Here is a 15,698-nt window from a genome sequence, read left to right as displayed (position 1 = left end):
TAACATTACTATTTTTTAAAAATACTTACATTTTGGTCTACCACAAACTGAAGTAGATTATAATGAAATCCTTATCGAATAATAACACTAAATGATGTAATAAAGGCGAAAGACAACTGTACAAAAGAAGAAATCAATTTTATTATTACATTTACTAACAAATGCTAACATTTCAACAATTGAGATCATGAATCAATTGAAGCTAGACCACCATGGAAAAACTGGAAGCATTGGACGGCCATTTCGTCCTATTGTGGGACTCCTCAACAGTGCGTATCCACGATCCTGCCTCGCGAGATACGAACCCAGGACCTATCAGTTTCGCGCGCGAGCGCTTAAACTCTAGACCACTGAGCCGGCATCCGATGGTGTTAATGTCTAACTTCAACCAATCCACAAAATTGAGCGACACATTCACCAATGTCTTCAGTGAGTTACTATCTCACAACAGATCTGGTTGAACTCCACTGGTCACTGCTTCTCACTAAAACTCCAGGAAATATCTTTTGAAGCCAGTTACTAGTGAGCATATGTTGATTAATATCAGAAGGAGTTTTGTGAATATTATAGTAATTTTAATAATTGAGATCATGAATCAATTGAAGCTAGACGAAACGGCCCTCCAGTGCTTCCAGGTTTTTCATGGTGATCTAGCTTCAATTAATTCATAATCTCAACTATTAAATTACTATAACATTTATGTTTTGATTTTTTGTTGTCAATTGGATGTGTATGTGTTATATCTGGCCGCTTGAACACTATATTCGCTTCCCTAAGCTAGTTCTGTACCCCTGAGCTAGAACTACTCCGCGACTTGAAGACCAGAGAAAAGGCACAAAGTGTATGGGAAGCACTTTACTACAGGGTTCCTTTATGTACAGAAAATACAGGGATTTTATAGTAATTTAAGAGTCCTTGAGTCTTACCGAAAGTTCTAGAATACTGCTAAACATAGTAGCAGTGTATCAATCAGCCAATCAGGATCTCCACATGTGACTTTTCCATTTTCGTTATTTTAGTAACATAACTTCACATAACTTCTAATTAATCGCTGATTGGTTGAAATGCTCCTTGATGACCCCTGAGCTTGTCATGTCGCTTGCGAGAAAAATGCAGGGTTATCCCAACAGTATGAGTTAGAATCAAATCGTATATACATGTTATGGATCTATTTGAGAAATTGCTACGTGAAAAACAAAGATAAATTCTATTGGAATATCCATTTTACCATGTTAATTAAAGCTGAATTAATTTTTGCGGTAGTAACAATATCATCATTTAAGTGTAACTCAAATAAAGCCAACTAGAAAACTGATATAAAATTCATCAATATTTATTGCCAAGATCAAATATGAATATTATTCTACATCATTTATGTCCGAATGCAGGACGTCGATCTGATTTAGGGCGTGACGTTTCAGTGTCTTTCGATTGGGGTAGACACCGTTGCGTCGCAGTGATGCGACGCAACGGTATTCTACATCAGTTAAAAATGTAGATTAAAGTAACTATTTCTCAATTCCTTTAGTTAAAGCTTCCAATCAGATTTATTTTATAAACAAAGTCAATATTGTAGTCAACCAATAAAATTTAAACCTATTGGGTATTGGTTAATCAACTTATGAATAACATATGCATTAGTGTTATGAATTGCGTATTATAAATGTAGATGTAATCAGTGTTGTAAAATAACTGTCAGCTATATGACATTAACTAATGTGAGCTACTAAATTTCTTTACCCATTTAAATCACTCGAAATCTGTATGGTTATGTTTGGAAACATTTCACACATGTAATATATAAAAAAATTGTCACAGGAAACAGTTGAAGGTTAATGTTATATTCTAGCGAATATATGAGTAAGGGTGACTTCCGAGACCTAATAATGGACTATTATTCTATATATATCCTTATTGTTTAACTACTGAGTAACTAGATTGTGTATATCTATATTCATCTTATTATAAGCTTCATTTTGACCCATGGATTATTATTATTATACGAATTACTGTTCCTAAATTATATTCAGTTTCTTGATAATTGTCTCCCACGTTCACAGCCACATTTGGCTTGATCTTGTACAAATATCATTTTCTGTTTTATGGTGTAATGAGGTCTATCTGTTTGATATATAAATCGAGTATGCTTGAAATAAATGATTCGCATAGTAGAAGCTGCAATTGATGGTTTTGGACTCATTTGGAAAGGCTAGGCGGTCAAGGGACCAATAAGGACGCTAGACTGTTCATACCAGTTGAACGTCATTGGTTTGGCACAGTGTTAGGACTAGACAAGTCGTAGATAATTCACGTGATAAAAAGCCGGACATAAAATTATAACAAATTGGCGACGGCCTTTTATAAAGTCACAACAGTTAATATGTTACTGAAATCAATAATCAGTGGTTATTTTGCAACCTAAAGTTTCATTAATTCCCGAATATTTATTTCCTGACTCACTAGCAACATATCATAATACTATTCGGGTTAAATATTTTGTGTATAAATAATAACACAAAACTCGTGATATGCATTTACATAATCGTCCAGTTAAGTGGCGAATTCTATTTCATAGAATCCAGTCAGTTGACATTTGAGAATCGATCTTGTCAGAGAGCTATCAGTCTAATAACCATCATTGTCTTTCATAGAAGTTACATTCAACTGGACCTTTATATTGTATTAAACAACAAATAAAATGTATTGACTGAAATTGTATATATAAGTCATTGCATTCTGACTCAATGGTATGCAGGTATTGCACTTCTTATTAGTTTTTTTCTTTTTTATCCAATATGAAATTACCTACATACGGTTTTGTAAAATCTCAGACGATGAGAAAGAACTTTCGCGAGTTATTTAGGTTTCTAGCTTCTCAGTGTAGGTCAATGGTCAAAACTAAGTTTAGAATGAAGATTTTTGATGAAAATATGTATGTGGCGTGGATGGAGTTGTTTTGTGGAGATTATTTCTATATGTAGATGGTAATGGTGATGGATCTACTTCACTTAAGATATCGCTAAAAATCAGGGAACAGTGGTCGCCAACTCATTGTTCTAATGCTTACTCTCTGGCCACGAGACCTAATGATCTTGAGTTAAATCTCTGGTTAGGTCGTGGGTCCAGACTGATGAAAAGTCTTCTACTACGATAAAACAGGTTCCCAGTTCTCCTCAGTCTACACTAATCATTTCATTTTATATTTCTATTCAGAAGGAAATAAAATCATGATTTAGTCCAGAAACTTTATTAATACAGTTTCAACAAATTATTTCATTATTGATTAGTAGTCGAACACTATTAATTAACTGTTTTGTAACCAATCTAGGAAATTACATAATCTCGTGATCCGATTTTGCTAATTTTTTTAACACAACTGAATTGTTCAAATTGATTGACTAGAATAAACAAGAATTATGTGAAGTGAAAAAACAAAATCTATAATAAAAACATGAAAAACGACCAAAATGATGAAATAAAGTCAATACATTTGACCAAAGATAATAAACCATACAATTATTTTGGAAATATGTTTATATTTAATGAGAGCTTTATTATATCCACTATTTACTTCCATGTTCATACCTGTAGCTCCTCCGGGGGCTACTGCCGGTCCCAAGCCTGGGTTAAGGAGGAGGGTTGGGCATGGGGTTAGCGACCTCATCCTGTAGAAAACTAACTTGCTGAAAAAACGAGAAAAAATTATTCAAACCATTTATACTCGCTAAAAAAACGCTAACCAGAAAAATTAATAACTGGTGAACAGTAAACAGCTTCTAAAAAGCTTCATCATAGACAGGAATAAGTTCTTATTCTGACAAAAGCTTGATGCTTTTTTATCTACATTAAACCTCGATTATACTTCGAACTAAAGTGGTTGTATATAATATCCAATTTGTTACAAAATGTCAGTTATTATCCACTGAAATCTCAAAATAAGATTAGAAATGTCCACAATGTCTACCTGGTTTCTGTATTGATATTCCTTACTAAATAATTAATCGAGATTGCTTTGTAAAATTTTCTGTAATCACAAGGTCATCAGCAGCCACTAAAATGAATTCCGGTCTCTTTGTTTAGAGTGACCTTGATGTAATGTTTTTTGAGATTTTTAGTGTGGTGAAAATCTAGCTTACCTTTAAAGTAGATATCATTATTGTTCAATGCTAAGACTTTGCAGCAACACAGAATATAATAACAAATTCAGGTTACTGATGAAAATAATTAAAGCCTTCACTGTGATAAGTTGTGTAATTAGTAAAGACGAATATTTATGGTGTTCATCATAAATTTTGTATCCAATTAGATGATGAATAAAATCTACCAGTTATCATAATGCACACTTCATTTACGAACAAGAACTATAAGCATCCAGAGTTTGTCAAACTGCTATCGGAAATCAGGACATGCGTTTCGATCTATTCGGTGATTATCAAATTAATGCAACTAGATTTTAATGCATGTTTGATTGAAAATCCAGTTATCAATTCCCACACAAAAAGAAATCATTGACTAAGCTAGTATGGCTCAGAATACACATATTATGTTGAATGAGTATCAGTTATTTTTTTTAATTACGAACTTTTATTTGGTTGGTACAGGTTTTCAAAATACCTAAATAAGATTCACTAGTAGTTAGAATTGATATACAAGCATATGACTTCAACAAAATACGGCCAGTTTCGCTTGAAAATCAAAACGGAGAGCTCCAAGTCGTAATATCTGAATCCGTAAAGGTTTGTGATGTAATTGGTTTTAAAAAACTACCTTTTATATTGTTACTTTGATGTCCAACTTTAAGAACATTACCAACACTTTAAAAGAATAAATGAGCTTATTCATATCTACCTTAACGTTACAAGCTGAATATTAATTTCGAAAAAACATGATTTTAGGTAAATAAGGAATCGATCGTCTACGATTTCTTAATCGAGGAAAGGAATAGTATAAGTGTGATTATATAATAAAATGATACTATCGTGAGTACCACATAGAGAGGAAATGACTTAATCCGGTGTTATCAAGTGATCAATAATTAGGAAATTGACTTACGAATAAGAATGTGAACAACTTTCTACGAATGCCCCAGTATGTTCAACTCAACAAGTCTGACTTATAATGGGGTTAGAAGTTGACAAATTTCCTCAATAATCAGTCAGTTCCTGAAATTTTCGACGAACAAGAGGTAACTGAAGCCTTGTAGGGATTGTGACAGGAGCATGCTATTTCAATAAGTTCGGAAGAACTAAGGTGTATGGATAGCAACTTAGATGAAGATGCCTACACCCATGGACTACGCAATGTGTGTCAATAGAGCAGAACAAAACATGCTATGCATCCAAAATGATAGATTTCTATATCAGTCCTAACTATTGGTTTTCGGGTAGCTTTTATGAGGTCATTATGCCGAATATTTCCCAGAGATGCATGCAGCTCATTCTAAATATGATTTCTAAACTTCTTTTTTAATCGTATTAGAATGAATTTCTCCTATCATAGTATCTGTTATTGCGAAAATATATTATTTACCTTTTATATTCAATTTACTGTGTTCTGTGTGCAGACAGGGTGAAGATGGGGTAGTTGAAAAGAAATTAAATTGTAAGTGAATTAGTGAACATATTTATTAAGCCGTCGAGTAATGATAAAAAGAACTAAAGGGTTTCTATGTTTAACGATTTATAAATGTGTATCGCAGTGTTTTCATAAGGTGTGTTTTACGATCTACTTAGACAATTTGACATAATTAAAATTAATCTATGTGCGCTTGTTTAATTGGTAGGAAGTGACTAACACTCATACTGCTGTTATTACAGTTATTAACCGAAGCACTTTTAATTGAATCATATCTAATTTTCCATTATCCCAGTGTTATTATCTAGTATATTTGCTATTACTAGATTACAAAAAAACGTCGACTATAAATCTTTCCTTCCACTTAAAAAATATATGCTGAATTATATAGTAATAAAGAATGAAATAGTTGCTTGTTTATGGATCTTATTCATAATATGTTCTGAAGAAAATCATGTATGTGATAAACAGAAAAATATCGACTACAACGGCTAGTAAGAAACTTCTCTCTCTGAAGCTCCAATTCAACGGAGATATAGGTGCTGATGTGCTACATGACAGACTGACTAGGGTAGTGAAGAGGACGTTTAGCGCAGCTAACTTCTGTCTATTTTTCTCGACCTGATCTATGGTGGTTCCTTAACTAAAGGATAAGTTATCTGGTTCTGTCACATCTATGTATATCTACGAATTTAGCTGTTCCTATGGAGAAAATTACATTGGGCTCACAACCCGACAAATGAACCAACGAGTTAGTGAACACCTCCCTTCGTGGTTAGGAAAGGGTACCGTCAAAACAATACGCAGCTCTGTTCTGTTACACTTGATCATGTAGTAGATGGAAATAGGTAATTTATCATATTCCCACTACTTTTCCTTGTGGGATTCGATTTCATCTCTTACACAAAGCAGAAGCTACAGGCATTCGAGCTAACAATCCAAGTCTCTGTATTCATAAGAAATTTGTAACACCTTTATCCCTTTCTTAGCCGAATTAGCCTCAATAAAAGATTGTACTATTATCTTCCATATTGTTTGTTCGTTTCTTTTTCATCACTCCAACCCCTTTTTTCAAGTATTCGCCTCATTTTCTAATTATCTGAACACTTCTTATGTAATCTTATGGATTTTATGAACGTTATTTCAGCATTCATATTTTTCAAGTCATTGACCTAATTCCCATTATGAAACATGGATTCAAGCCTTTATTTTTATTACAACTAGTACATCTGTCATCTTACCACCAATTTGTACTTTTCGCTTATGTTTATTTATGTAACCTATTTTACTGTTATCACTGACTCATAAACTGCTGTGATTGGTTTGGTAATCTCGTATGTGCATATAAATCTTATTGTATGTTCAAGGCTGATGAGGGTCTAATTGAAAACAATATTGTTCGCTTATATATGCTGTTCTAATTCACAGTATGGGAATTTTCAAAGACAATATTTGTATCAACTTAAGCACCAACAATGAATTGTACATCATAATTTGTTCACGACTTCACCTTGCTTACAAAATTAGTTCCATCTGGCATGAAATAGATGGTGACCTTCCCAATTATTTATATTTTCTAATAAGTCCTACAAAACAATGGGAAGGTATAAGTAAACAACACCAAGTGAATTTCCTAATAGGTATTAGTAGTGTGATGAGTCAGTGAAAAAGGAGATAATGATTATTTCATACGTTTTAAAATGGATATTATCACATACACTAAAATAACAAATATTCCTTAACAAGGAATATAAATATAAATAAACCTTAACACGAATATGTAAGGGTCTAGGATGACTGAGCTGAATATATGGATGTTTTTACGCAAGTTTATGCAGAAGCCGTAACAGCTACATGACGCGGGATAACTGTTTATTATTTTCTAGTTCTATTTTATCATTATCACATAATTAGTCAAGCTTAAGTACAGTTCCAACGATTTCTCGTATCTAAGGTATGTTAGTTTACATTGTCTTATAAATGCAATTCGTAAATGATTGGTTTAACGAATCGATAAACTGATTTTAAAGAAGCAGGAAATTATACAAGTCTCTATTTAGGTCATTTTACATCTTATGTTCTCCGTAATTTTCTACTTCTACATTAAGAATATATTGATCGATACCTAACCTTTCACTACATTTTTTGTATATTATATGGTACGACCGGAATAATTATGAAAATTTTATTGAACTTTGATTAGTATAGAGTTATTATACTGATAGTGTGATTTTAATTTATGTATTGATGCGAAGATTTACTATTAAACGCTGGAGTTCTAGTGAGAAGTCGTGGCAAGTGGAGCTAACCCATGCCAGGTAGAGACAGATATCTACCTCATTACAATGGAAGTCGGTCGCGCAATTTCGTGGATTGGTTGAAGTTAGACGTTAACACCATCGGATGCCGGCTTAGTGGTCTATCGGTTAAGTGCTCTGGCGCGAGACCTGTAGGTCCTGGGTTCGAATCCCGCGAGTGCGGGATCGTGGATGCGCACTGCTGAGGAGTCCGGCAATAGGACGAAACGGTCGTCTAGTGCTTCCAGGTTTTCCATGGTGGGCTAGCTACGATTGACTCGTGATCTTAACTATGTAAAATTACTAAAATCTCCACAAAGCCCCCTTGTGATGCTGATAAAGAGTTCCAAATAATAATTTTCAAATCATAAAAACTCCACACATAGTTCAAATGTAAATGCTTCCCATGCGATTCAACTAATCAGATCACAGAAAAGTTATTTACAACCAATAAAATTAATAATTTTGCTGGAGAAAGAGTGATTATAGACAAACTGAGCACACATTTCAGTAACACTTAAACCAACCACTATTTTCTTAATATTTGTAGTCACACCCTCAAAATTTATTCTTAAGGGTACAAAAAACCCACAGTCGGTTTAATGTGAGCCAAAATAACCGACAGAATACAAATTGTTAGACTTAACTCCGTAATTCTGTCACATTTTGGATACCTAACGGAAGTCTTATACAAATGAAATAGACAGTGACAAGATGTCTCAGATAAAACTGATTAGAACACTGAAAATCTCACTGACAACATATGAAGGTAATAGAATATTTTTCGCAATAAATAAGTATATATATGTATATTTGTCATGTACAAAAGGCGCATAAAATAAACAACTAAAAACGAAAATAATAGCATAAAACAAACAGAAGCAACCGTACTAGAAGGTAAGATTAACAATGGAGAGAACAGATGCCGAATGTTATTCAAATCGATTTATCATAAAATATACACTATAAAGACATAGAATGAAGAGAGAGGTTAACAATAGCAACAAATATGAAACATGATCACGTTTTGTGCTTTTATTCATAATTATCCAATTGGTTTTTTTTAAAATTCATTGTTTGGACAAATATATGTGTGATACAAATATGTACAAAGGTTAAACTGTTTCATTTACACTTGATATACGTTTACCCACATAGTGTTTTCATTCATTAAATAATATTCAGTTGGAGAACTGTGACAAGAAGAAAGAAAGGGATCAGGATGAGATCAAATTTATCAGCAGCAACAACAACAACAACACTAAACAAACAATATTTTCATGAAATTCAATCAGAAATAATAAAGGTTATTAATGAAATTAGACAAATATATGTATATGCATACTGACCACTTTTCTTACGACTATATGTAAAATCAAATGTTAAAGAATGAAACAACACACATACATACACATATATGTTCAGATTGGAATTTATATGATCCGAATGGATGCAATATTGAGTATTATTGAGAATGTATAAACAATAGTACATAATAGTAACATCTTATCCAATCAATTAATAATAATATTCGAAGGAATTTTTTCAAAGAGAAAACAAATGAAGTTGTAAAATACTAAGCATCAGAATTTCAGAAGAAAAAGACGGTTCAGATAAAAATAAGGAAGAAGTACAAATAACATGCATAAGAAATAAGAAAATAAAAAAGAGATAAGGAGATAGAGGAGGAGGAGGAGGAGAAGAAGAAGAAGAAGGGGAATCAAAACAAAACAGAAAACAAACTCATTTAAAGTTACATCTAATATAGATAGAAATGCATTACGTTTTGTAAGAACATATACCTCAAATTGAATTATGAACATAAAATAGACAAACGGATAAAGAATAAAACGAAATGTGTCTTATAGTTGTCTTATAAGAAAAAAGATATTACGGCAGAAATTTACAAATTTCATTCAATTAGAAAAAAGACAATGGATTGTAAGAATAACATACGTTCAAATGTAAAACAGAATTATACAAAGAGAGAAACAGATTAATTCCACTTTTTATTTTGTCTAAATACTAGCGACAATGAACACTTTTAACTTTTAAAAGGTTTCACATTCATTATGTAAAAGAAGAGAACAAAGTGGAGAAACCTGAGAACAAATGCACACATAACGGCAATAGAACACTAGGAGAAGGAGAAACATTGTTAATAAATGTCAATTTAAAAGACATACTGGATGACATTTAGAAGTATATATTGTTTAAGAATGAAGATACCTGTTAGGTTAAAGAGAAAAAAAGCGTAAAATAGATAAATACGAATGGTCCTGGTAGACATAATGAACAGGCACAATATATGAAAAAAAAATGGGGCAACAAAAACAAGATGTATTTACATTTATTTGTGCCGAGAACAAAAAAGTGGGAAAATAAATATACAAAGAAGGTTCACTTACAAGCATACACATATACATCACATTACTTTTTTTAGTAAGATAATAATTTTCATTGAAATGCATCATTCTTCATTAAATGACTTAAGCATTATGAAAAGTAGATTACATTAATTTTAGATTTATTTTTGATAATGATAATTGAAAATAATCACAGATAACTTCTCTTTTATCTTCTACATAAGTGTATATGCCTCTTACTCAGAAGAAAAAAGCTTCCAAATGAAACATGATGATGAATGAACGAGAAGACGAAATAAAGTCATCATACATGTAATCTGAAGAAGTTTATAGTATATGTATATTGTCTGGACAGGAGAAAGTTCAACAAATAATACATAGAAAAATGATTACAATGAAAGGTTAAAAATGAATTAAAATAGTTATGATTAAATATCTATGCATTTATTCACAATTTAAATATAATTCAATCATGATTAATCTACATACATACGACAACGAAGACAGTATCATCTGATAGTTGAATTTTCATTTCCATTTTCTACAAGCCATACAGCATTGGATACAGATCTCCAAGATTGCATATCAGCAGAATCATTGTGCATATTAACATCGGGAACATAGCGTACTAGATTGTCAGAGGAAAATCCACCGAATTCAGGAAAAGGACCTGTTATAAAATAACAATACATAATAATACACGTCAGTTTCTTGAGGAAAAATGAACAAGATATACATTAAAATCGTTAAAAAAAGACGAGAGTACGTGAGATTTATCCTTAAATATAGTCAGTATATTCAGATGAATAAATTTACGATGAGTGCTATATGGTCATAATACACTAAAAAATGATACCTACACTAAAAGCAGTCTTATTATTCCTTCCAAATAAGAAATTCGCAAGTATTGGATGTATAACGGTTGTTGTAACTAAATAAACTAAAAAGTAAATACCAGAAATTCGAAGCCGCTTCAAATAGATTAAATTTTAAGTAATTACTACTAATAATGTAATAGTAGAAATACTAGTATTAAATTGAGTTATAGCTTAATTTTGTGTTAAGTTATAGCAACAGCTTTACATAAAAGTAATAAATCAACAGTGGTAGTAATATAGTAAGTTAAACATTTGAAATTTAACGCTTGACATTTCTTTGGGAAAAGACAATTATTAAGATAAATTAAAACCATAAAAAACACTCACAGGACTACTGAGACATTAACAGAACAAGAAGGATTGTGGCAGCAGCAACAAGAGTAATCTGAAGTATAATCCTATTTAAGGCATTAACTTGTTGAATGTTTAGTTGTTACCAAATGCTCTGGTACGGCCGAGGGTGGAGAGAATCAGCTTTCCCTCTCGAAAGGATCTAACACAGCCACGAGTATACAGCAACTGCTAGGGAAGTCCTACTCATTGCCTTCTCACGACGGGGGTGTTGTTTACAAAGTTGAGAGGACGGGAGGCGAATGTCTGGCGCTTTAACGGAGTTGGCGTACACGGAGGGTCTACCTTGAATAGTTGGAAAACCCTCATTCCAAATCAATGGCTCTAGTGCCCTGAAGGAACAAATGGAGTATGAACCAATCGTTCGACGCCGGCTACCAAGGGATTGCATCTTCTTACGTTGCTCCACTGCCTTGTGGATCAAAACTTAAGGTCGAAGGCTCTGGGTGTGGTTCTCTAAGGAAACCACATGTTTCGATCTGAGACCCAGGACAGTATCACAGCCCACATACAAATTAAGTGACTTGTGTGGCATATGTATTCGGTGCCCCTTTGTACCAACATTTGTGTTCAAATAAATAAGTAAATAATATTTATCAATATTGGGTACAGGTTGCATGCTTTCAGCAGTAGTATTACCTTTCGGATACTAGAAATAAAGATTATTTAGCGAAGTGATCAGATACATGTTAAATAATTTGTGAATAATTGACACTGTCTTGTAGCATGATTGGAATAACTAAACCAAATCTGTTACTGAAAAAAACATGATAAATAGGCTTCCTCCAACTTATCACTAGTCAACAAATAATAAGATAAACATTCCTTTTATTTATTTGTTTATTTAAAAACAACGCAACTTCCTAAAAATGACGGAGAAATTGTCTGGACATTAATCAAACCCTGAAAATTATTAATTCCAGAGTGAATGTATAGTCGATAGGAAAATCCTATTTCACAATTAACTCTCCAAGTAATTGATGGAACAAAATATTTTATGTTTCGAATGTTTGTACGCCCACCTCTAAAAGTGAATTGAATAGTTGTCTCATATATATTGTAGATGCCTTTATAAATTAACAATTCTATTGATAACTTTCCTTGACATATTCCGTTTGTTATTAAGTTTGAATTAACGTAGATAACCATTTAGTTAAAAGAGAAAATTTTGCGAGCTTCATGTTAAAATACTTGGTATATATCTTGTTATGGAATGGTCAGCTATGCGATTATTTTCGGTTGTCTTTCACATAGGCTATAGTAAATGAAACAATTTATTTCGAGACAGTTAGTTCACTTTTTGTGTGACCAGATTCAGCTTGTATTTATGACCCATCAAGTGGAAGGTCAAAGTCTAAAAAATTGAATAAATAGATATCTTTTTAACTCTACTACAAATTCATATAATTTTAACGCGTTCCTAAGATATACAAATAGGTGATAATGAAGCAGAATAATACCCTAAGACTTAAAGGCAAAGAAAGGAAAAACAAGCACTGAGATCTAATCATGTTTGAATCCACAAAAAAATCCGTTTTTATTTCAAGCGACAAAAAGTTAGATAACACACACATTAAAAAGTTTCAATTTACACAGACACTTAAGGTACAGGAAATGGGTATTTCTTAAGGTTAACAACTATTTTTAAGACAAAAGATGATATAAAAGTAATAGTAACAATTCATTGACATTTTAACACAAATCAATAATTTGAAACTTGAAATGCATAGTTAAATCAACTGGACTACATGATAACGCATATAAGTAGTATTCAGGAATCAGTTATTTTATTTGACAGAGACAGTTATTTAACCACCGCAGAGAATTGAAGATAGTCGCCAACATCGTGAATGGGTCGAAATTAGACAGTAACACCGTCGGTTGGATGCCGGTTTAGTGGTCTAGAGAATAAGCACTCATGTGCCAGAGCGAAGGTCCTGGGTTCGACTCTTGTATACACACTGGTGGGGAGTCACGCACCGGGACAAAATGCCCATCCAGTATTCCCAGGGTTCCAAAAGTGGTCTAACTAAGATAAGGTTGTGCTTTATAATCTATAAAAGTTCTTACATAGTTAACGTTTGAGAATAACTAAAAATGGTGAATCTCATTGAAACAGTGAACCGATGTAAGTTAGACCATCATCGTCAGAAACTTGGGAGCACTGGACGGCTGTCTCGTCCTAGTATGAAACTTTTCAGGAGTGCTCATCCACGATCCTTCACGCGGGACTCGAACCCAGGACCGTCGCTCTCGTCCAACTTCTGTACCACTGAGTCAGTACCCAACAGTGCAAATGTCTGTCTTCAGTTAATCATATCCTCACTGGTGACTAGCTTTAAGAAGAAATCTTTAGAGTTGTACTGAGAAGCCGTGACCAGTGGAGCTAATGTGTGTAGGGTGTGAAGCAGTTACCCACCGAAGGTAATAGAAGATGGTCGCCTAGTGTCGTCGATTTATGCAGGTAAATGTTAACACTTAAATGCCGACTGAGTGATATAGAAGTTGAATGTTCGCGCACGAGACCGATGTTCCTGGGTTTAAGTGCCACGTACAGGGTCGCGAACAAGCACTCTTGAAAGGTTCCATACTAGGACGAAACGGCCGTCCAGTACTCCCAAGTTTTCAACGGTGATGGTCTAACTTAAATCGGTTCATGAGTTCACTGAATTTCAACAACTTCCACAACCTCCCATACTGAAAGTGATGTATTCACAAATGATATCTGCAGTAAAACTAGTTTTTATTAGCACCACATATGAAGATCTCATAGTTACTAGTGTAACAATCAGTATCAAAAATAGCTTTGATACAATAAGATTTAGTAAGAATTTAAAATCACTAATAATAGTAATAGTAATAATAGTGAAAGAAATGGAAGTGCTGGTTAATATAGAAGCAGTTAAAAGCAAGATACAAATGTCATGTCTAAGCAACAGTACATAATATCCATAAATAACAGAATATTAGTTGTCTAAACATTTTCAACTATAAACAACAGTATATATATATATATATATATACGTTTACTCATATGATTGTTTACTTGTTAAATATGAATTTAAATATTGATAGATTGGTAATTAATACGTGTAAGTGTGTGTTCAAGAACAAAGGAGGATAATATTAAAGAAAATCCATAGTATAGTGACCAAGGTCACAGGAAGATGAACTACAAATAAAAACCAAATTCTGTTCTAGTTTTAACAAATATGCAATTTTCGATTAATTAATTATTATTTTAATAAACATAAATAGCGTGACTGAAAGTGAAAGTTACCCAATATTGACATGCTTTATGAGTGAAACTCAAAACTCAAACTCCGTACTACTATGATCTAAGTAACATAGCAGTATCGATAGTCCTTGTGCTAGGAGAGTGGCCCGAACGAGAGTACACGGACATGTGCTTCGTAAATTAGTTATTTTTAAAGAGTATTTCTTGCTCTATCATATGAAAACTAAATAGCTGTAAACTATGAGGTAATATATAATAATGCGAGTCCCATAACTGGAACATAGATAACAGCGCGATCCCAATCAACAATCAAACAAGTTGATTTATGTGGTCTTATGGTACTTTTATTTCAAATAGATCCCAATTTTTATTATCAGAAGGGGTTTTGTGAAGATTTTAGCATTTTCACAGTTGAAAGCGTGAGTCAATTGAAGCTAGACCACCATGGGAAACCTGGAAGTTATCCCTATACACACCTCCTCCCTTCATAGACTTCTGTCACTATGGGGACACATAACTTAGTATTTAAGAGTTTGAACCATTAAATCTGAACTCTGTGAATAATTCTTTATAGATCATCCAACTTATTTACTTGAGGTTGTAATCGGCGTTACTTTTCTTCTTCTGTGTAAGTGGGGAAAATTTGGAAAGAATGTGTAATTATTCCCTTTCCAATTTTCTGGCGATTCAGTTTTTTTTTTTCATAATTGTCATGTTTTTGTTGTTGAATCACTCCTTGCCCTTCCTTAGTCCTTAGTATATATAATTGGGGTGGGGGTTAGCGTCGTTGTAGTTCTTTACATATCTTTTGTGAAAATATCTCTTTAAAACGTAACTTATAAGGAAACCTTAGCGTTTTAAAATATTTGTATTTAGTGACAAACTTAACTTTGAGTATTTGGGATTTTTATCAAATAATTCAAAAAATTTCAAAGTTAGTATTTTCGTTACTTTCGTATTTATAGACATTTATTATATATCAAAAATATGTTAT

At 32.9% G+C, this 15,698-nt stretch overlaps 1 protein-coding gene across 1 annotated transcript in view; it reads right to left on the bottom strand.

The window, feature by feature from the left end:
* Positions 1-8,656: 8,656 nt before the first annotated feature.
* Smp_163600 (lim homeobox protein, putative) overlaps positions 8,657-15,698 on the bottom strand; it is a gene marked incomplete at its 5' end in the record, with an annotated part of 19,383 nt that continues 12,341 nt past the window's right edge. The window contains 2 exons of the mRNA XM_018790935.1: positions 8,657-9,277; positions 10,727-10,907. Of these exons, the coding sequence (XP_018645944.1) occupies positions 10,747-10,907 (161 nt within the window). The 3' untranslated portion in view covers positions 8,657-9,277; positions 10,727-10,746. The remainder of the gene's footprint in view (positions 9,278-10,726; positions 10,908-15,698) is intronic.

This window comes from Schistosoma mansoni (genome assembly GCF_000237925.1).
Source record: "Schistosoma mansoni, WGS project CABG00000000 data, supercontig 0013, strain Puerto Rico, whole genome shotgun sequence".
Classification (NCBI taxonomy): Eukaryota; Metazoa; Platyhelminthes; class Trematoda; order Strigeidida; family Schistosomatidae; genus Schistosoma; species Schistosoma mansoni.
The sequence above is the reverse complement of the archived record's forward strand: the minus strand, read 5'-3'. Positions and strand labels throughout refer to the sequence as shown.